Source organism: Fringilla coelebs (genome assembly GCF_963513975.1).
Source record: "Fringilla coelebs genome assembly, chromosome: 4".
In the NCBI taxonomy this organism is placed as follows: domain Eukaryota; kingdom Metazoa; phylum Chordata; class Aves; order Passeriformes; family Fringillidae; genus Fringilla; species Fringilla coelebs.
Window position 1 is genome coordinate 56,252,320 of NC_140032.1, and position 22,575 is coordinate 56,274,894.

The following is a 22,575-nucleotide window of genomic DNA, read 5'->3' on the forward strand; positions in this document are numbered from 1 at the left end:
TCTTGGTGACAGCTTCCCCCTTCTCATTACATCTCCTCCTTGGCATCAGCTTCCAAAGAGAATCTGGCAGCTTATACTGACAAGTCTTTCCAGATTATAACTTCCACCTCAGCTTGCAGGAATTTACAGGCAATTAAAAATATTTATCAGATTCATGAAAACATGTATAAAAAAATCAAAACACAAACACAAATGTTACACCTTCTCTAAAGTGATGCCAGCCTCTCAGAGCTGGCAAGCTGTGCTGGTTGTTTGGAATGGTGAGGGAAAAACCAATATTTAAAGATTCCCTTCTCAATTAATGAAGCAACTTTACCTTCCAGTGATAGTTTTAGTGATGGCTCAGGCACAGGTGATTTTTCAAAATACTGATTTAAAAACTGCAAGTAATTTTTAATGTTTTTAGGTTGGGTTTTTTGTTTGTTTGGATTGTTTTTTAAAACACACAAACAACTTAATTCAAGTATTTATAAGCATAGCAATCTTATTACAGGTCTATATATTTGGTGGGGAATTTGAGAAAGGGGACAAGCTGGGGAGTGGGATGGGGAATTCCTCTTTCACCTGAAACACGTCAGGCTGCAGGCAGCCTGCCAACTCAAGAAAAAGATTATGTTCCAGCTCTGTGCCATTTGCTGGGATCTATCAGTGTACTGAATACAGGAGACAGTTGCATACTTAAAACCAGCTCAAGTCCCAGTGCTGTAAAGACTTAACAAATTTGACTAAATACCTGGGAAAGATTTTAGGCCTACTTAGACTGATAAATCTGTAAGCAGTTAGACATCCTTCAAAGCTATAATGATGAATCCACCTTCCTACATTTGTCTTTTCCAGAAAACTTAGATGCCTAAGATGTTTAGCAACAGATACGCTGCCATTATAAACAAGGTATTACACTGTGTTTTTTTTCTTTAATTTTGTTGGTGCTTTTGCTGTTGTTCTGTGGTCAGTTGGGCTTTTATTTTTTATAACGATATATAGAGTTGTTTTCCAAAGGGAAAGACCATTTGTTATTTGCCTAAATTACTTTCCTAGACACTTCTGCGATGGTTATTTTTGCAGTAGGTGAGCAACTCAACAAAAACAACACAGCTTTATTCACTTTCTTCATTCAAACATTTTTTTCTGTTATTTGCATGTATTACATTTAAGTCCAACTATAAGCAGATTAGAGTAATACAAAAAGCACGTGTCTTCCTTTCCCCCTGTGTATTTATGAAATGTTTCTGAAAATACTTTCTGTTCATCAAGTAATCTTTTCTGTGGCTCTGGGGTATTTTTTTTTCCTCCCCAAAATCCATGAAGTAAAAGTACCTTGCAGTAAAAGCAACTCTGCAATTACCAAGATTATTCTAAATGAGTATAGAGGTACCAACAACTGCATTTATCGGCTTCTACCAAAAAATTTTTCTAAATCTTTTTTTCAATTTCTTGAGGTACTTTGCAGAAACTACAGTAAAAGTGTCGAGACAGAAGAATTTCTACAATTACCATTTCTTTGAAAAGCCTTTAAAAAATGGCAAAGCAAAACAAGTCAAAGTAGTACAACCTGCAATGACTGGTGACACTTGAGTGGTCTGCCCTGTAACAGCTTTGCTATTGATTGGTTTTGCAAATATCAGCTTGGTGATCACCGGGCCAGAAGTTGGGGTTCGAGTCTTCTTCGCAATCTAAAAGATGGAGGAAAAAAGATCTAAAGTAACTTGAGCATTTTGGATCTAAATTATTGTATTGTTAAGTACATTAAAAAATAAAAAGGGCAATACTTGCATACATAATTAGAAGAATAACTGTGTATCTTGCATTTCATCTCCATTTCTCCTTACGGAAAGAACTAGGAGATTATCCTTGACACTTCAGAATGCCAGCTACCAAAGTAGGATAGCCAAATCCCTCTCAGCTTTTTCACAAGATAGCTCTCTGTGCAAACATCTTATCTTCAAGATGCTGAAATTATTATGTAGACCAACGTGTGGTTGGTCTACATAAAAATGTCAAAATTAAATGCACAACTCTCAGTATTCAAAGCTTTAAATGAAGTCACTTCCTTTTCAGCCAACCAGGACAAAACTTGTTCCCAGTGATTTAAATATGACCACTACTGCTCTGAAACATCTCTTGACCATTTTGACATAGCAGCACACTTGTTTTGCAAATGGGGAAAATGTTTTTTGCAACAGTTCCCCAGAAGTACATGGATCATCAGTGCCTGAAAGTTTTGAGTACTCACTAGCCAAGAACAAATCAGTTGGCTACCTCCAGGTATAAGGGGATCTATTCACATATTACAATCCAGTCTCCTGAAACGCAGCTGGACCAAGAACACGTACAGCAATTCAATGACAGATCACTTCAGCTTGAAATCTTTGTGACCAGGAGTATATAGTCTTAAAATTTTTTAAAGAAGATTTTCTCCCCTTCCACACTGAGAGAAGTTAACTACCAGTTGCATTTATTCCAACAGTTTTTATACATTGGCATCCAGCTAGTGAATAGTTCAGTTTAGAGGTTGACTTTTTCCAAAGACTTTTAACCTGCTAACTTGCAGGGGCTGCCTGTGGATATGGCCTGAGTCTATGTGAGCAGGCTGGAAGGCTGAGTGTTCACATTTACTGAAGCCCTTACACCTGCCCAACCCCACAGGTGAGGCACATCCTGCCTCTCCTCCACCATATCCCATAGGCACCAGCCTTCGACTCCAGCAATATCAGAGGCACCACATTAACATCCATGTGGGGAGCCACCTCTCAAGGGCACAGAGCCACCTTTCTTACTCAAGCAGCTAAATCAGAAATCTGCCTGATGTGCAAAGATATAGAGCTGACAGCTACTTTTGACAGCCTGAGACTGTTACAAATGCTCAAATGAAGCAATTGAGTAGGTTGGAAGTTATGGTTTCCTCCACAAAACCCTATCTATAAAATTTGTTGCCTGAAAACACCTTTTTTTACAACCACATAAGGCAAAAACATTCAAAGTATTCAGCAGCACATAAATTCCTCAGCTGCTCCACAAAAAGCACACGTGAGGCTGCCCCAGCTCCCAGCAGCACAGTCAGGGCACAGCTATGGCACTTGGAGCCCTCCAGGCTGCTGTGGAAAGCCAAGGGCACCTCTGTGTGTCTGAGCTACACCTGGTCAGGGAAGCCAGCAAGGAGCAGCTCTGACACCAGGCACCACCGGAGAATGGATCTCATTTCAAGGAAGCCACGTGCTGCTCCACAGTTACACTACGAGTGCTCCTCAGAGGACAGCTCCATCTCAGAACAAACATGCTGCTCCTCAGGCACAGTAGGTACTTGATGGGGGATATACAATTGTCAAGGTGCTAAAACGAAACAGAGGAGAAATAAACCTGCTCTTTTTGGAAATATATTAACTAAAACTTTGAAGCATAAGCTGTTTGAAGAAGGAAGCTTCATTCACAGCCCTGCTCAAAATTTAACTCAAAGCCATTTTTATATTTCAAGGATTCAATTATCTTAGCACATATACAGCTGATAGATGAGCAGGCATTTGATCCGTAATTTTTTTTCTCAGCTTGGACACGCTTTAATTTCTGATCAATTCTACACCTTTCATCTGCTTGATCTAAGATTTCTGTTTTGCTTAAATTAATCTTACCTTGCCATAAGGTATTATTGCAACTCAACTGCTATTGCTTTTTCTCTGAAGTGAGAGCTAAGTCTGGCTCAGAACATGATGAGCACTCAGCAGGAACAGCCAGCTCTGGATAACAGCAGTTGTTTCCCAGTAACAGTCAATAAATGTGCTTAAATGACATACATGAATGTGTGTAAAATACTACTCACCATTAACACAAAGTACTTCAGAAAAAAACCTTAAAAATCCTAAAATAACAGGTCAACACAAGTAGCCCTGCTTCCCTCATACTCGACTTGCAGTATCCTCCTCAAATAAATTTTCCCTTGCTTTTTAGGCGAACTGTTTGTCTACAAAGAGGGAGGTCTAATAAACAAGTGAATCCCCTCAGGGCTCAGGAAACAGCAAGACAAATGTTGTTGGTTATAAATGAGGAACAGCACTCCTGCCCCTACCTGCTGTCAAGCAAACATTTCTGAGGTTTATGGCACTGGATAACCCCAGCCACCAGGGAGAAGCTTCTTGGCACCACTGGGAAACTCACTGCCCATTTCAGTAAAGATTGGAGAAGCCAGAGGAAATAATCAAGATGGACAAGAATGGACAAGTTCTCTGGAGCACTCTGCCATTGCCTGTAATGATCACAAGGAGCTTAGCATTATCCCCCCGCCTGTGTAAGCTAAGCATGCCCTCTGCAAGTTACTTGCAGAGTTAGACTGCAAATATATTCCCTGGAGCAACAAGCTCTTCTGTAGCAATGTTACTATATTTAGAAGCACACACCAGCCTTCCTTCCCCTACAGAAGTCAAGAGATTTACCTGCAGGCAACTTGACTTCAAGGGTCAAGTTCTGTCTTCCTAAACACTCTTCATTAAAGATGAACTAGCAAGCACATATGGCTGGACTTTGTTTTCAGACCCTCTTCTATTCATACAGGCACGCTCATACCTCACATTTACTGCTGGATATCCACAGTCAGCTACCACAAAGGAGCTATAAATCTACTCCCTAGATGATCTGTTGGGAGCCTGTCCAAGTACCCACTCTCTATGTCATTAATATTTGGCATACCATGAAAAATCAGGGACTCTAGAAATAGAAAACACCTTAACTTCAGAGATGAAGAAACTGAGCTAGGAATGGGAGTTTGAGGTTAGGGAGTGCACAAGGTCCCTTTTCAACTATGAAATAAAGCCACAACGATGGCTCAGCAGCTGCCATGCCATGGTAGCAACAATGCTATGTTAAAACCAGAGCCAGTTACCACACAAAACAAGCACAAGGCAGACTCAACAGCAGCCATGGTGATATGTCTGGACACCTGGTTCAGAGTCACGTGCCAGGCCAAACTCCTGCTTCATAAACCTGGACTAAAGCAGAGCAGCAGGCACACCACCACTTTTAAGGCTGTAGGCAGGCAGGAGCCACAGGCTAAAAGCCCAGCAGTTTTTTTCCACACATCCATGCCACCAGTTTCAGCTAAATCTGGACAAGCTGCTATAGGAACAGTAATTAACCTCTGAATATAGATGAGGCCAAAGGCCCTGCCACACTGTAACACCTCACAGTCTCATACATCCAGAACTGTAAGCAGAGGAGTCAGATTCCAATAAACATTTTGCTGAACTCTACCAATTATGCCTCAGGTGCTGGGACTGCAACTATCACAATTAGATTACAAGATTAGATTAGATGTCAAGGCAATTGAGTTTCTCTAATTATATGCAAATCCTTTATGATAGTGACCACAAGAACTGGTAAGAGCTCTTTGTCATCTAATCTGTACCAGTTCATTCTCAGCACCAAGTCAGAGTCTCGTGCTGCCCTCCATCTGAAATACCTGATTCACGAGAGATAAATTACACAAGACCCACGGGGAGTCAGGGAGGCATTCACAGCCTCCTTTTCCACTCACTGAAAGAATTAAGGGGCTCATTCAGGGTGATGGGGTAAAAGAATCACTTCATTTTTCTAAGATGGGGACTCAAGGTGTGGGTTACCTCCCCTGTCATTCAGGGTAGAGGCAGACTCTCATCCAGCCTCATATGTCACTCTGATACTTCAGAAATTTTCTACAGGGAAAAGCACTGTCTGTGAAGTGCTAATGCAATCATTTTCCTTGCAATATCAGGTGCTAACCTTGTCTTCTTGCTTTTCATTTCTACTTCCTCCTCTCCTTGTGGGAAAAAAGGAATGTCAAGTGCTAACAATACAATCTGTTTTGCAAAGGGAACCAACGGCTTAACAAAAAGAAACCACAACAAAACAAATTTACCCAAACTGCAATTAACTAGATTTAAAAATGGATGCAAGTCCATTAGTAAGAGCTTCTGCTAAGGAACGTGTGGAATTCCCAATGGCAAACTGAAGGGGTCGATGGCCAAGCCACTGATTTCAGTCACTGACAGCACAAATCATCTCATGCAAGGAAAAACCACATCACAGCTAAGTCGTTCTCCCCAGTTTCCTGGATCTGTCACTTGGCAGTGAATAATGAAGCCAAATAACAGGAACTGATCTGCTCTTAAATGTTCCTATGATGACTAAAGAGCAGAGACTTTCTTGAAAACTATAGTGACAATCATTTAGGCTTCAAATGGTCATTATTAAATGTTTCCAGGTATGATGTAACAACAAAAAAGGAGAAAGTAGAAATTGGTGAAGGAATCATCTGCAACTTTAAAGAAAATATTCAGAATTGATCTTATTCACCGGCCATGAAATACTAATCAAGGAACATTTGGCTAATAAAATTCTTTAAACGTTGTCATTTTTATGTGCAGCTGATTATTTTTAATAGTATAATTAAGAGTTTCTCATTTTATTTAGACAGTAAAATAAATATTTTTTCATCATCCCCTGCACTGAGTTCTACTTGTCCTTCACTTTAAGAAGTCTTATTTCTGCCTCACTGCAAAAAGGAAGAAGGAAGTCACTCACATTTAGTTCTGCCACATAACAGATGAGAATCAGAACCTTTGGGTCATAACCCAAGTCTTTTCAACACATTTTCAGATCCAAGCAGATTCTCTGTGGTTTCAAATATCTCAAGATCCATGCCAGAGACTGGGAACAAAACCTTGAATGTTCAGCTTTAGATAACAAGATTTGAGGCAGACAAGATACACCCTTCTGGTCTTTTTCAAATGTTAGAAGATTTTTCAGAAGTTTACTTAAACAAACTGAATGTAATAGGCAGAAGCTACTCTTCCATAAAGGAGTGTATACTTTGAATAAACAACAGGCATATAAAGTTGAATTCAGTCTTCCTGAAAGTAGGTAGAATTTATTTTTGTAAAATGAAAATAATGAGAAAATTACCTGCAATTTACTGAATAGTTCACTTTCCCTGAGGCAAACCCTAAGTTTCTAGACAGTAGCTAGAGGCAAACAGCATAAAATGGCAAACGCATCCACAGATGAAAGCATGGGCTAAGAGCAGCATTGTATTTTTTAAATACAAAGAATAAATGCAAAGGTTGAAAGCAACAGTGCGTCCATCAGTGCAGGAAACAGACAACAATTGCAGCAACAGAACTGGTTTTAAGATGTTTCATCAGCATAACTCATTTTACCTGTACTGTTTTTACTTGCTGGGACTGCAAGACAGAGGGCTGGGCAGCAGTGTTTATCAGCTGACTTCCCTGCGTCAAAGCTGAGACACCCACAACAGGTTTCACTTCCGACCGACCTCCAATGACAACCTTGATCTGCTGGCCTTGTACCTTGGAGTCTCCAGCCTGGGCTTGGGACACGGCCTTCTGCGACTGTGGGAGCTGGCTGTGGGGTAATGCTAAAACAATAGGCTGGCCAGACTTGCCCAAAGTTGTTACAATCAGCTTTTGCCCGTCTGGTTTAATACTCTGACTGCCTATTTTAATATCAGTGGCCTTGTTCAGAATAATCTGATTAGCTGAGATAGTGACAGGGGTCTGAGCACCAAGTTTATGGAGGCCACCTGGAAAGGCAGGCTTTACAGCTGCATTCACATCAGGGCTTGGGGTCGTTGTGGTGGTCAGTGCTGCATCTCCTGAGTGGCTGCTGGGCGCAGGAACCGATTCCGTGGTGACTGTGGCTGTGGTCGTGGCTGAGGAGTCGCTGGTGGTGCTTATGTTCACTATTTCTTCCAGTTCTGTTTCCATGGGAATAGACTCTCCTCCCATGGGCGACGACACGATAACAGCCTCGATGCTGTCATCCTCCACCAGAGTTATGCCGGTGTCCATGATTTCCTCGGGGAGCAAGCTGTTGACTTCTGCTGAAACCACCTCCATTTTAGTAGCTGTGGCAGTGATGGCCGGAGCAGGTACTGCAATATTTTAAAAAGTTATTGGCTTCCAGAAAACACGCATTTTCAAAGTTTTATGAATAATATTACCAAAGAAGAAAATACAGTCAAAATTTTTCAGACTGAAAGTATTGTGCATGCACAGGAGGGTTATCATGGGAAAAAAACCTGTTATCAAAATGTAACACACTAAGCTGAATTTAGTCTCCGTAATAGCTTACATCAAACCTTTACAGTATCATTTGCTGAAGTAAAAAAAAGGCATTACCACCACTCTTCACACCACAGTAGACAAAGAAGCAGCATTTCCCCTCTGAAAATATGGGCACAGATATTTAAACTCACTGAAGTATAAAGCAAGAGTTAAACAGCTCTAAAAAATCTAATAGAAGCTGATGTATTTTCATACATGCCAACATTGATTACCAGGTTATCTTGCTCAAGAGACTTGTTATCCATACCACACATAACATTCTTGCCAAAATTTCATTTTGGAAATCTCAGAAAAACAAATGACTGTTTAGTGATGGACTCGAACAACCCCAAAAGGTCAATCAACAGCCACCTATCACAGGATCAAGCCAAAGCCCTGCCACTCACAAGATGAAGAGATAATCCCTTGATGCTGGCTATGAAAAGAAGAGCTCAGCAATTTTTTTACTTCAATACTCACCAGAAAATATAACACACAAATTCATGATTAATTTGAAAGGTGTTCTAATCACAAAAAGAAATAACACACTCTATGAAAAATAAAAGGAACTTCTAAGAGCACCCAAATTATATATTAAACCACTGCAGTGAGATTCAAAGCCAGAGTCACTTCCACTTGAGAAACCTTACAGACATTGACTCAGTGTGAAGAGTCTGAAAACAGATCAGCTCAAAAAACCATTTTCTGCACTTGCTGACCCCATGAGCATACTTGGGCCCCGGATGGGGGAGCACACCATGTGGGTCTGCCTACATGCTCCTGAGTACTAATTATAAGGTCAAGGGGAAAAAACCCTTGCAAATTCTGTTTCCTACTTGCTAGGAAAAGCAGAGCTGAGTTTTAATACTAATTCATGAGGAACCGTGCCAGTGAAAACACTGACCAAAGGCGGGGGTGACATTATTTCCTCTGGAGTTGTTGTGGGCCCGTTTTACACAGCAGCTAACTACAGAACAGCTGCATTTCACCCACAAGGTGGAAGGATTGGGGAAAAAAGCCCTGCTAGAATGACACAGTGTCCATGCCGAGCTCCAGAGATTATGCTGGAGCAGTCCTGGCCTCCCTGATTGCCAAGGGTGCCACTCTGACCCCCGTCACCTCAGAGTGCCAGCCAGACCAAACTGCCCTGACACTCAAGAAGCCTGAGCTCTGAAAGAACTGCACTGACAGTCAAACTCACGACTCACTTATTGGCAGGCATTTAAAGATACAAAGTTATCTGATGTCACTGCCAGAAATACCTCCTGTGGAAAGCATTTGTCCCCCAGTAATGCCAGCTCTGGTAAGCAGCCCTAGACAAAACAGCCAGCTCCGAGGGACACATTAGTAATAGTATCATAATGCTGCCTTAAAGTCAAATAGGTTAACTGCATAGACGATTACTCAAAAGTAGACTGGTTTTGGAGACAACATTTGTTAAGGTCACTGGGTCTTCTTCTGAACTGTGTTACTTGACTGTCACCTCAGCAACTTGCAAAGGCTTGCAGCTCAGAGAGTAAAACTTCAAACTATTTCAGACACAAAAATAATAGACCTCAAACCAAAGCATCATCCTTCTCTATACTGATATGCACGTAGGGCTTGGATCCAGAAGTTAAGACTCCTAGTGTCAAGCACAATCCATGTAATGATTGCCTCCAAGTTTGAAAAGGAGAGAATCATCTAAATCAGGCAGTGGGAAAATCACCTCACTCTGTAATTATAAATAGTTTTAAATAACTTGCTTTTGGTTTCCATTTGTACACGTTTTTCCCATTCTTACCATCTTTTAACAGTATGATCATAAAATACTTAAATATATCTAAGTAGTTTTATTGTTCATCAGTTATTTGCATTCTTTATCCTTACCATTTGGTTATGTTATAAAGTGGTAAGTGCTTACTAAATACCTATATCTAGCTGAAAGCATATTTATATTAAAATATATGGAATCGGGCTTTTACAGCATTTTGAGTCCAAACTAACCACTGCAAGTCAATGCAGCAGAAAAAGAAACATATCACATCTAGTCTGGAAGCAGAAGCTGAGAAGTGAAAAGGAAACAAACATTACTCGTAGTTACTGGATTAACAACTTATGGCAATCACATAGGAAGATTTTGCAGTTATCAGGTCATTTTAAACTTAGCTTCCATTATTGTATTCAGGCTAGTGCTCTCAACAACAGCAAAAAAGAAACATAACACAACCCACTGGCTCAATTTCTTCACTGCAGGTTGGACATGACTGGAATAGATACTTGAAAGGCAAGAATAAAAATTTCATCTTGACTGTACCAGAGGCTGCTGTCAAAGGCAACTTCAACATCCCTGCAGATTTTTACTTCTTGGTATCTAGCCAGGATTTCTCAACAGTTCAGCTGTTTATTTTTTACTAATGCTTTTTATACAGTTTCCCTTTTTCCAGCTCCTCTACTACAGTGATTACCAACAGTAAAAATGTGCCAACCTCTTTTAAGATCCTAAGAGCCTTGAGATCCTTAAGGGTAGCAAATAGTCTTAACTGTTTAAACCCTTGAAAGTTTCCTTCACTTCAGCAGCTATGTTTTGAATACTGAATAATGCACAAGCTCAAACTACAACCCCTTGAAAAGATGCATCACTACATGGCTACTCAAAGCCTGAGGGAAAAAACCCAATCTAGACAAAGCAAGTGTTTAAGCTTCAGACTGGGAAACTCAGCAAATATGCTAGGTTCAGATTACTAAACAGATAATTTTAGCCTAAAAAATAATGCCCATACAATTAAATAAAAGTTCACAAAAAAATTCACATAATGAAGATTTGCAAACACAGCTAGCTCAGAACACCCAACCAGCCAAACACGTTAAAAAAAGTTAGAGACTAAAGCATATTGACAACAAAGTCCTGGACCAACAACTTTGAAAAATGCTAGGTACAGTAAGGAGAAGGAGAGGAACAAACTCTCAGCTTGAGCCAACCACCTGTGATCATCTTACTCATAAAACAGATCCCTGTTCTTGATATTCAGGAAGAAAAATGTATATATGATGGTGTAAAGGATAAAGAGGATTTGTAAGGAAGAAGATAAAGAAGATCAGGATTGTAGGCAAAACTACAGAATGGTGTCTGACCGGTATCTGTGAATGTTGATCTTTTTGCTCCATCACTAGCATGTCACTGCAAAATCTCTAAGAAACTCTGCTAAAGTATTGAGATCAGTCATATCAACATCTTTGTTGATAAAATACCAGAACAGCCACACTAAATATGAAAATGGAAAAATCAATATAATTAAGCACAGTGATCCACAAAGAAATAAACAAAATGCAAGACATAAAAATGTCTTGTACTTTACAATAACTGCATTTTATTATATGCAGAAAATTCTCCATTTCACTAAGAATACCCAACCTTCTTGCCTGCAACCATGAGCAGTTTGAGTAGGGTGACAGGTTACAAAACCACCAGCAAGGCTATGTACTGCAAGCAAAACACATATTTATAAATTCAGATTATACAGAAACAAGGCTGCTGAGACCAGCTTTACACGAACTCCTGGGAAGATGATGCATGTTAGCAAGGCCATGACAACAGAGAGGACCAAGGCACTCACCCCATTTGTGGCTGCTGTCCTGGTGGTGCTCAGCCATGGGAACACTCTGGTATAACCCAACACATCTAGGAACACTGGCCAGACCTGCCTTGAGTCACTGGCAATGCTCATTTTTTAACCAAATTCCCAAGTGTCACTTTCACCAGAAAATAAGGAAACTGAATCAGTAACGGCTTTTATATGAACATCTCTTGAAGTACAAAACAAACCCACACCACCCAAAATAAAAAACCTCATAAATGCAACACATCTAATGCACCTCCTGAGCAGCAGGGATTCTCTTGGGACCAGTAGGAAAATGCTAAGTGAAACTAAGTATCATTGCCAGATACAGCAGTATCTGTTAGCAGTTCTTTAAAGCTGGGATAGATACACTTGAGAGTAGCACCCTTAAAAGGCAGCAAGAGCAAATATTTTCAATTGGTGGGCTAAAACCGTGCAAAAACCCTTAAAAAGAAGTATAAGGAAGAACAATGAAACCTGCCCTCAAGAAAGGGGAGAATGAGGCTGAAAACCTGAGTCAGATGAATGGCAGAAATGTAAGAGTGGACAACCTAACAAGTAATTGTTCACTGCAAGTACAGTGGACTCTAATGAAAGTGAATATAAAAGAATGCAGGATCAACAGTTAGTCAGTACAAAAGGGGTAACATTTGGATTTTCCATAGCTGAGACAAAAATGTGCCAAAAGCATCTCTTTTTTTCCCAATCAAGGTGCAGCAGAGGACTGCCAGCAGGCTATGGCTCAGATGTGAGGATTTTTAAACTCAAAAATCCCACATTACAGGGCTACATTCATAAAATTGGCATATTTAAACCTTAACTAGCAAAGGTTTAAAGACACAATATATTTTGTTCCTGAACCCATTCATTAGAACAAAGGCAAGAACATAAGGAAAGAGGAAATACATAATGGATCCTTGATGATTTAAGTGAGAATTGTGAGATGCTGCCAACCATATTTTAGTTGTTTAAAGGCTTTTCAAATTTTTCAGCTTCTGCTTATCTGCCCTCTCCAATCCTGGCAGATATTTAAACTCCTGAAGGCTGCTGAGCTGAAGAAATCCGATTTTTTGGGACCTTAATATTTAGAGATTAAGCAATTTGAAATGCCCAGCCCTCAAGTGCCAGTGCCTAGACTTTTCTGCTAGGGCAGGGACAGGTAGCAGACCTGTCTGCAAAAGTTGTGCCCAGGTGTTGGATCTCCTGCAGCAGGTGGTGGGAAAGAATTGGATGGCTGGTTCCAAGCACAGACTGCAGGAGACTCACAGTCCACAGCCAAAGAACCAAAAACTCCCCCACCAGCACACCCAGAAGGGACAGGGGAAATAATGCTGAAGAATGGAGGCTTGCAGCAGCAAGGATTGGCAAGAGCAAGAGGCTTCTCTGAAAAGTAGAGGTGCCCCTGCCAAGCTTCTTTGCTGCTCTGCAGACTGAAGAGGAAACACCCATCACAGCAGCAAAGATGCTGGAGCTAAGGCAGCCCCAGGTACCCCCTTTGCCACCAGCAGGGGTTTGGGAGCTCAGACCTTGGGCCTCGCTTCAGAAACCTGGTCTGTGAGGGGCTGGGGGATCCATCTAACAGGGAAACAAAAGGGATCATCGTCCACAGGCTTGTCTGGATGGTGAGGAGGGTTTTAAACTAAAGCTGTCAGAAGAGGGAAACAAAGGGTTGTGATCTGGAGCAGTCTGGCTGGAGGCCTGTAGCCATCAGTGCTCTCCAAGGGGTCATACTGGGTCTGGTCCCGCTGAACTTGTTAAATGATCTGGATGAAGGGACAGAGGGCATCCTCAGCAAGGTTGTGGATTATTCAAAACTGGGAGGCGTAGCTAATACATCAAGAGGCTGTGCTACAATTCAGTGAGATTTGGACAAAGGGGAACCTAATGAAATTCATCAAGAGTAAGTGCAGGGTCCTGCACCTGGTGAGGAATAATCCCACACACCAGTACAGGCTGGGGGCTGACCTGCTGGAAAGCAGCTCTGTGGAGAAGTTCCGTGCAAGCCAGCAGTGTGTGCCTCTCTGGCCAAGAAGGCCAATGGTATCCTGGGGTGAGTCAGGAACAGTGGGGTCACTATCTAGAACTGCTGCCCAGAGGCTGCAGAGTGTCCTTTTCTGCAGAAACCCATTTAGACACAAACATGTAGCCTGCCCTAGGTTCTGTTAGACTAGATGATCTCCAGAGGTCCCTTCCAACCCCAATCCCTTCCATGCCCTGATTCTGTGAGCAGCTGGAAGCTGCAACAATTTAAGTACAATCCAGTGGAAACACTGTATTGCAGTAGCACTTCATTTGCCCACTCTTCTTCCTAATCTTCCAGTTCTTGGGCTGGAGGGGAATAAAAGCATGTTGCAATTATTCAAGCATGGAACCGTTACTAAGCTCTCCATGCTGCTATAATTAACAGATAATAGTACAAAATACTGACAAGGACACGTAAAACACAATGAGCACCCACTCCTGCCCAAAAGCCCCAATACACAGAGGAAGAAAGAGAATATGTTCTTTGCAGACATGCTGTAAAGAAAAAAAAAATTAAAGTTTTCAAAAATATTCATGTGTTACTGTCTTCAAAATAGAAAAGTTACAACTACATCTTCTTCCTTCACCACAACAGCTGCTACAAATACACTTTAAGACTCAGCTATCTTGTGACCTATAGCTGTTTTCTTCACATCAAAACTATTTCTCCCATGGAAGGAATCTCAGCATGCTACCACAGAAATTCAATTATACACCAAGTACAAAAGCAATTTTTACAATTAAACTAACAAGGACCTTAGAAAAACTACATAACCAAAAATCCCCATGAGTCAGAGCCTTTCAGGCAAAATGGAAGGTGGAAAAAAAAAGGAAAAAAGCTTTAACTAAGTTTTCAATAAAAGCAGCATGTCATACAAATTGCAAATGGTTGAATTATGTTACATGTACAAGTGAGTGCATTGTTTCCTAGAAAACCAGCATTTCAAAACACTGGGATATCCAGCTCTGGATTAGACAACCCCCCCTTCCACCACAAGAAAATACTACATTGCCCAAAGGTACTACCTATTACAAAAGAAGATTATTAAGGAAGAATATTCCAGCTGTTGAGAGGTACTGAGCAGTATTACTGAACAAAACACAACAAAACCCCAAGCACTCACTCAGAGTCATTAGTTAAACACTTGCTGCTTGTTTACCACACACCTCACTCACAGCAACTTTCCAGGAAAGTACTGGAAATAACATTCCATGCAGCAGAATGCTTCAAAGCAGTTCAGATTGCCTTCTGTAAAGGGAAACAATGTTCTACTTTCAAGCAGAGCTTTAGACAAACTAAAAATAAAATAGAAACTAGAAATAAGAACATTCCCCTTCACCCTTCCCTTGGTTTGCATGCCAGTTTCAGTCATTTTCAAAACATGTCATAGCACAACAGCTGAAACACAGAACTACACGGGTGCTATGACCGCTAAATACATTCTGAAGGTGCTCACTACAGTGAACAATCCAAATTCTGGGTTTGTGGATTCTAGGGCCTTTACATTTAATCAAGTGCTTCTAGCCTTGTGTTCCATACAAACTTTGGGGTGATACTAAGAGTAGAAAACCTTAAAATAACTTCAAGTAATTTAATTTTTTGCTGTGTTTAGTAGGCCAATAGTAAGGCATTACAAATCTAAAGTTACATTGAATAAACATGTAGTGAACTTAGTTTGACTGATAAAAAACCAAAAACCAAACAAACCTGAAATGTGAGGAGTACTTATCATTAGACTCAAAAAAATGTAGTGTTTTGTCTTCTATATACAGCTTGAAATAAAGATCTTGCTTTCAAAACTCCAGACACCCCTTGAATGTGAGGCTACAGAAGAGTTCAGAAGACACAGCAATATCCACCCAGAACACTCTGAACAAGTGTGACAACTACCACCATAGGCTTGATATCAAGTTCCCCACAGACTTTTAGCAGGTGTTATCATATTGCACACCCTTAAGATCAGGCTTGCTGCCAGCAATTTCAGCAAGAGTACATTTTAGAGCTGTATTTATGAACAAGAGTTCATCACAACAGAATTGTAACCTGCCAGTTTTACTGAGACTTTACCAACTGGGAAGCACAATGATGATCCAAGTGCATCTCACCTATACTATCCTAGCGCTGCCCGGTTAGATACAATACATAAAGGTTCATTCTAACTGAAACAAAACTCCCCCCACGACACTGATTACAGTGAAGTATTTAATTTCAAAAAAATATGCTAAAATGGCACAGAAAATTCTGCCCTAAAAGCCTAATCCCTTATGTGTCTAATGCAATCATGATCCTTTTCAAAGTTAGAACACCACAGAGAGGAAAACCTGAGAAAAATCTTAAGACAAAAAAGTGCCATGCTTTAAAGATAGTGCTGTCAAGATTTGAACAGCAGTGAAGGCTGCTATGGCCACTACCACTTTTTAAACTTATCTAGGTTGGCTTTCTTCATTTTTGACTCAAGTGGAGCATTAAAACAAAAATACAGAAAGCCCAAACAGTTAATTTGCAGTGATTTGCAGGAAAACATGCTTCTAGCTGCAATCTCAGCAGTTCTACCAGCTTTAAACATGACAACACTCCACAAGTACAGAATATATTCACTTGCAGAAGGGCTGAGCTGAAGATAAATAGCTCACCTGCAGGAAACCAGGACTGCATTCAGATTCCCTCATTCAGAAAAACCACTATTTACACCTCCTTCCCACTTCAGTCTCAAGATAAAGCACCTCTGTATTCCTTTTGGGAAAACTTACTGAAACAACTACGACTGTGCAATAGCTGACTGACCTTTGTGGAGTGGAATTCCACATTAAAATTTTGAGTTGAGATCAATTCAACAGGAGAAATAGGAATTTCTGTGGAATCTTCATCCCTGCTCCAGTACCATGTGGGTCACTTCAAATGCAGGCTGCTCAGACCTCTGAAGTCTCATGTGTTGTAACATAAGTTGAAAAGCTTCTGAAACACTAACTAAGTTTCATTAGCTGTAGCTAGAAAACGAACAGCTTTGGATAAGCACTTTAAAAAAACCCAAAAACTTACAGACAGGACTAGCCAGAAAGAAACATTTCAGTGACTAGGACTACACTGTATCTCTTACAACCTTAGTTTTCAATATGCTGAAAGTGACGCGGCAAGATATCGACACTGTATCTTACTCTATCCCTGGAGAAGCTTTATTCCACACAACACGCCAAGGCCACTTAGGAAGATGCACTCTCCACGCTGCTCAGTGGGAAGTCTATTCCAGTGCCCCATCACTCTCTGGGGGAGGAACCCTTTCCTAAAACCCAACCTAAACAAGCAGCAGGCCTGAGAAAAGCCCCAAATCTGTCCTTACAGGATACCCTTCCAAATTTGATTTTCATGCCAAACACGCTCAACCACCCGTTGGACAAGTCACCACTACTCTGCCTGAGTTGATACAGATCCAGAATGTTCATCTCCTTCTCAGAATTCCTAAGTGAAGAAACAACAGTATGCAAAGCCTTAACTGTATTTTTCCATGGAAAAAGTTGCTTGGCTTTTTTTTTTTTTATGTAGCAAGATCTAGCTCTTTATTACATCTAAAACTAATTTGTAGACACAAAAGAAGCTTTTGCCAACTTTTTTTTTTTTTTTGACAGCTTTTGTCAGTTCATAATTTTGAGGATTGGAGATTAACAGTGATTAACAAATGACAGGACACTGGAGCTGACCTGCAGTTTGGCAGGTTCTCTGTGTGACTCAGCTGCCCTAGTTCATCACTGCACAGTGAACAGCACCACACACCCACAAAGAGCTGGACACACCTGAACCAGAGGCTGTCACTCTGTAAATACTCCCACAATCCAGCTCAGGACACACAACGAAACAGCTCTGTGTCGAACTGCAGTCCACTGAAACCAAGCCAGCAGCAGAAATAGAACTTGAAAATAACTAGGGGATGTCTTTCTGCAAAATTCTATAGCATCTGCATTTATCAATGTCATTAAGAATTTTTGTTAAGAATCCAGGACATCCAACTTGTCAAAACCTTTTATTCAACCTATTTCTTTTTGCTGACATAACACCAAAACTGACCTTACTGTTCAACAAAGAATGAGCTCTTATTTTTTCCAATCATTCCAGTAGTGATGGTAAAAATTCACAAGTAGCCTCCCTCTTGCCTATTTACTGCTTCTCTTGGGAAAATCCAGTTTTTTTGTTTTGTCCACAAGAAACAGGAGTGACAAACTTTGCCAATATCACTGAGTGCAAAACTGACTACAGCCTACAGCTGGTCATTGCAGTGTACCCAGTTCACAGCACTGCCACCAAAACTAATCTCTGCAAATGGACAAACACCCACTGGTCATTTAATGGTCCAGGCATTCTCCCAGCAAAGAGAAAGCTTATTTTAAGAAAAGATCAGTGCATAACAGCACGTTCATAATTCCCAGAGATTCTTGACTGCTTGCTAGTGTAAAGGATTTAAAACACCTACCTATGCAAAGTAGAATCAAGTCACACTTTAGAAAGTGAAGGTCACTTGTTTGCCTAAGTTAATTTCAAGGGGAACACAAACCTTAGAGAAACAAATCCTTTTATTGGGTCATTTTATAAGCAAAACAAACTAAAGAACAAGCGGGGTAATCTCCTTATTTGCTGTGTTCTCTCATCCCTTTTTGACAAATACAAACAAGCACATTAACTATTCCAGGTAACTGAAATTCACAAAGAATGACACAAAAAAAAATAGGAAATGCAGTTCTTAAGAAACTATTGCCACCAGACGTGCTTTCATTCATTTGTAAGAAAAGCCTCCACAGAATATGTATAATCAAGTATATGTATAATCAAGACTCACCCTGCTCTGCTGGCATATTGTCAAATGAAAGAGCACAACAGCACGTAGGTGATCTTGCTGTACTACATTTCTCCTAATTAACTGCCAATCTTCAATTTTTCTTTTTTTTCCAATAATGGGGAAAATAGTGTCATTCATTTTAGGCATTCCCTATTTTCTTACTCTCTCTGACATTTTATGTTTTATCTCTAAAATGGAAAAGTTGGTTTTGTCATAAAACAAAGAATTACAAAATCACTCAGCACTGTGTTTTTTCAACAGAGAGGCTTTTGTTTAAGCTTACTGAGCTAGAGATGCTTTAACAAAATGCGTGTTATGAAACCAGAAAAAGATGAATCCATGAGGAAGCTATGATTAACAAGGGTAAGTGGAAAAATTAATAATCTAAGACTGCAAACTCACCATGTTTGCATATGTAATAGCAGAGTGAAAGCAAATAGCTTTAACACAGTAACAAAATAGGTACGTGGAACACAGACAAAATAATTTCCATTCTCTTTCCCAATCTCCACAAGTCATGGAGGCAGTTTGTCTGCATGCTTCCCAGAGGATCATGGCTCTAGGTTTATCAAATACAATACCAATGGCAAACCATAGCAAGGAAAAAACCTCAACCTCACTCCTTATCAAATGCTGAATACATAACCAGTGTAAGTATCCAGTCTTTTTTCCAACAGTTACAAGGAATACTTAAGAAAATACCAGGTGTTCTACCACAAATTAACTGTCTATAGTCACAAAATAGTTCCCAAGGCAACCACAATTCCCTCAACCAATGCACACCATTCCCTTCCCATTACTCTACATTCTGCTAAGTGACTGCTCGCTGCCTGAGACACCACACAACCGTGTGCAGCAGATCAGAAGAATGGGCAAGGTACACAAATTAGCAACTCCTATGTGTTTAAACTGACACTTGTCCAGTGATATGTACAAGAGAATTTTATACTACACAGTTGAGGTTTTTGGGTTTGTTCCATTTCTTTTCCAGGGGAAGATTGCTGAAGTTCATGTTTCCACTGCCATGTTTATTATAGAGGTGCTAGCTGATTTATTTTTAAGACTGGACAAAGAAGAAAACCAACAAACCAACTTGTCCACATACCAGTTATGAAGAGATCCTTCTTCCCTTGGCAAGTTCTGAATAATTTATGCTTCCATTATAATTTTAAAAGGAAAAGCAAAAGCTAAAAAACCTTATATGTTAAGAAACTGATAATTATACACTAATAACACAAGCACCTGCTACAACTTCCTAGGATTTTATGTGAGCAATATCCTAGCAATACCTTTATTGCATGGTCATTTCAAACAGCAGCATTTGCAACTGTGTGTACATGAGCAGCAGCATTACTTCCCCTGAATTTCAATCCCCTGTGTGTACTAAGCCAGCACTACTGCTAAAGGTCTCCTGTCCACCTTTGGCACCTGCCTTTTTGTTTCCATCCATTTTCCCTCCTTGTGCTAGCAAACATCTGTATAACTGCAAGGGCAGCCCAGATGAAGGAGCCAGGCAGGAGCAAAGCCATCCAAACCAACTGTAGGTTGTCATAAACCCATTTTCTCCATGCTACTGACACTGGTGTCCAACCTAGGAAGAAAATTAATCCACAAAGTAGTAAACAAATTCTGGTGAGTCAGTGTGCTGAGACAGCTCTGTTCAAAGTCTACGAGCACCAGAGCAGCACCAAGGAATCACACCTGAAAGACTTGTCACAGAAACAATAGTTTCACCCAAGGAAGATGGACTTCTTGAGTCTGTAACAGAAACTGTTACTCCAAATGAATAGAAACCCCAAAACCATCAGTCCCTAAAGATGGAAATTCAGTACATACCTAGAACTCACAAAATAGATCAAAGGAGAGCCCAACACTAAGGGCATACCCCTCATGTGGGCAGCAAAACGTCCAGTAGAAGGATGCTTCTGAAGGGGAGTGATGCCCAAATTAAGGAGCTGCCAATCTACATCCAGATCTGGAACACGGGAATCTCTCCCTTCATGTAGCTTTGCGCCCCATGACTAATCAAGGGGTTATTCTGTGCAAGAATCTTGCACAGAAGTCTCCCTCTTCCTAATGCAAGAACATTCTTTTCCAGACTTCTGAAGTTGTCAGGTGAGCAAGCCTAGTCACAGGCTGTACTGAAAACCACATGCTGTTTATCAGCTTTCTGAGCAACTCAGGAAACCAAGCTATTCAAATATAAGGCCTGGCAAAATACAAACCTTCGAAACAAGAATTCAAGAAACATTTTCCACGTCTCTTTGGAAGCTCCTGAAACTACGAATAATAATAAAAAGCCTGAAGAATCCTGAGTTTATCTCCTAGGTACTTGCTATGGAGGGGCCCACCACATCCTTGCACTGCTGTAGTGCACAACCTCTGTAGGACTTGAGGATGTGCTTCTCACAGCATGTGAGCGCTACCTCTATAGCATGTATAGAGAACAAAAGCAATCACACCGAGTGACAGATAATGAACCACAGTTTGTTGCTGAAGCAGAAACCAAAACACAACCCCCCCAATCTACCTTAGTTCCCCCTGAAAACATTTTTCAAACAAGTGTAAGGGAAAATAACCTAAGGGGTTCTGATGGTTTTTCCAAATCTAAAATAAAAGATATTGCAGTGTATGAGAACAACATCTCTAAGGGTGAATTCTGACAGTACTCTTCATCATCACCCTTCTTATGCACAGGTTAGCAGCTACTCCACCTGAAAGCATTTTAAACTTCTCAGGAATTCTGACAGAACTGTTCAGGGCATTCAGTTACAAACGATCTGAGCTGGACATCAAAGTATAAGCAAACTAAACATCAGCAGATAGTTCTTGATATGTAAACTGAACAAACAGCCTTGCATGACAAAGCGCTGAAGCTTACCCCATCACAACGAGCATGAAGTACTTTTTTATCCCATTAGGGAGGCTGGGCTGTGTTTTCAAACACACTCTCCAAGCCAGCCTATAAGATTGGTTGGCCTACAGAGCAATACAACCACACATCTCTCTCTAGGTTGGTGCAACTCAGTACAAGGCATGTAACTAACATGTAACTCAGTGACGGAGATGTAAACTGGATGTCTTGACGAATAATAATTAAAAAAAAAGACAAGTCTAATGCATTTTATTTTACAAAAGATTCCACTGACAGAAGAAATATATTCAGCTGATAACCCACTACTCTTCCTGCCTCCAATAAGCCAAAAGCTATTGTGAAGAAGATAACCAGATACTCAATGATTCAGTAACCTGCTATTACCAGTTTCATGTAAACACTGCAAAGGACACTTCAAATTATTTCTCTGTATTCAGTATTTCCTACAGTAACTGTAATTTCAAGGAACTGTTCAGAAGGATGAAACTAATGAAAGGTGATTTAAATATCTGTCCTTTCCTCACCTGACATCTTAAGTCTGAGAGCTTTCCTCCTGATTACAGTATATTCCACTGGGCTCTCAATGCTACAGGGCTTTCCAGAACCCAAATCCTCATGTGCTCTCAATGCCATAGGGCTTTCCAGAACCCAAATCCTCAATATCAAGCATTACATAATTCATACACGACGTGCTTCAAAGTTAAGGCCGCAAATAATTAAAAACATTATGAATACCGATATACTGCGTAACAAGCAAGACAGTGACAAGAAAAGCTGGAGCTATACCAAAAGATGGTCTGGCTATATTCACAGAATTGTTAAGTTGGAAAGGCACCCCTGGAAATTACCCAGTCCTACCTCCCTGACAAGACAAGGCCATTTGGAGCAACTGACACAGGACCATGGTCAGGTGGGTTTCAAATGTCTCCAGAGACGGAGATTCTACAACCTCCCAGGGCAGCCTGTTCCAGTGCTCTGCCACCCTCAACATAAAGCTCTTCCTCATGCTGAGGTGAAACTTATATTTTTGCTTATGACCATTTATCCATATCCTGTTGCTCAGCACCACCAAAACCTCCGCTACCATCCTCCTGGCACCCAGTTCTGAGATATTTATATGCATTAGTGACGTCAGTCTTCTATTCTCTAGACTAAACAAGCCTAGC

At 40.6% G+C, this 22,575-nt stretch overlaps 1 protein-coding gene across 3 annotated transcripts in view; it reads right to left on the reverse strand.

Moving 5' to 3' along the window:
• Positions 1 to 22,575, reverse strand: part of LIN54 (lin-54 DREAM MuvB core complex component) — a 41,421-nt gene that overhangs the window by 17,684 nt on the left and 1,162 nt on the right. For 2 of the 3 annotated variants that reach the window (XM_084204107.1, XM_084204108.1), the window contains exon 2: positions 7,182 to 7,915. In XM_084204107.1, coding sequence (XP_084060233.1) covers positions 7,182 to 7,880 — 699 coding nt within the window. In that variant the 5' untranslated portion in view covers positions 7,881 to 7,915. Of the gene's footprint in view, positions 1 to 1,552; positions 1,674 to 7,181; positions 7,916 to 22,575 lie in introns of all 3 variants that reach the window. The other variant, XM_084204106.1, reaches the window with a different exon arrangement.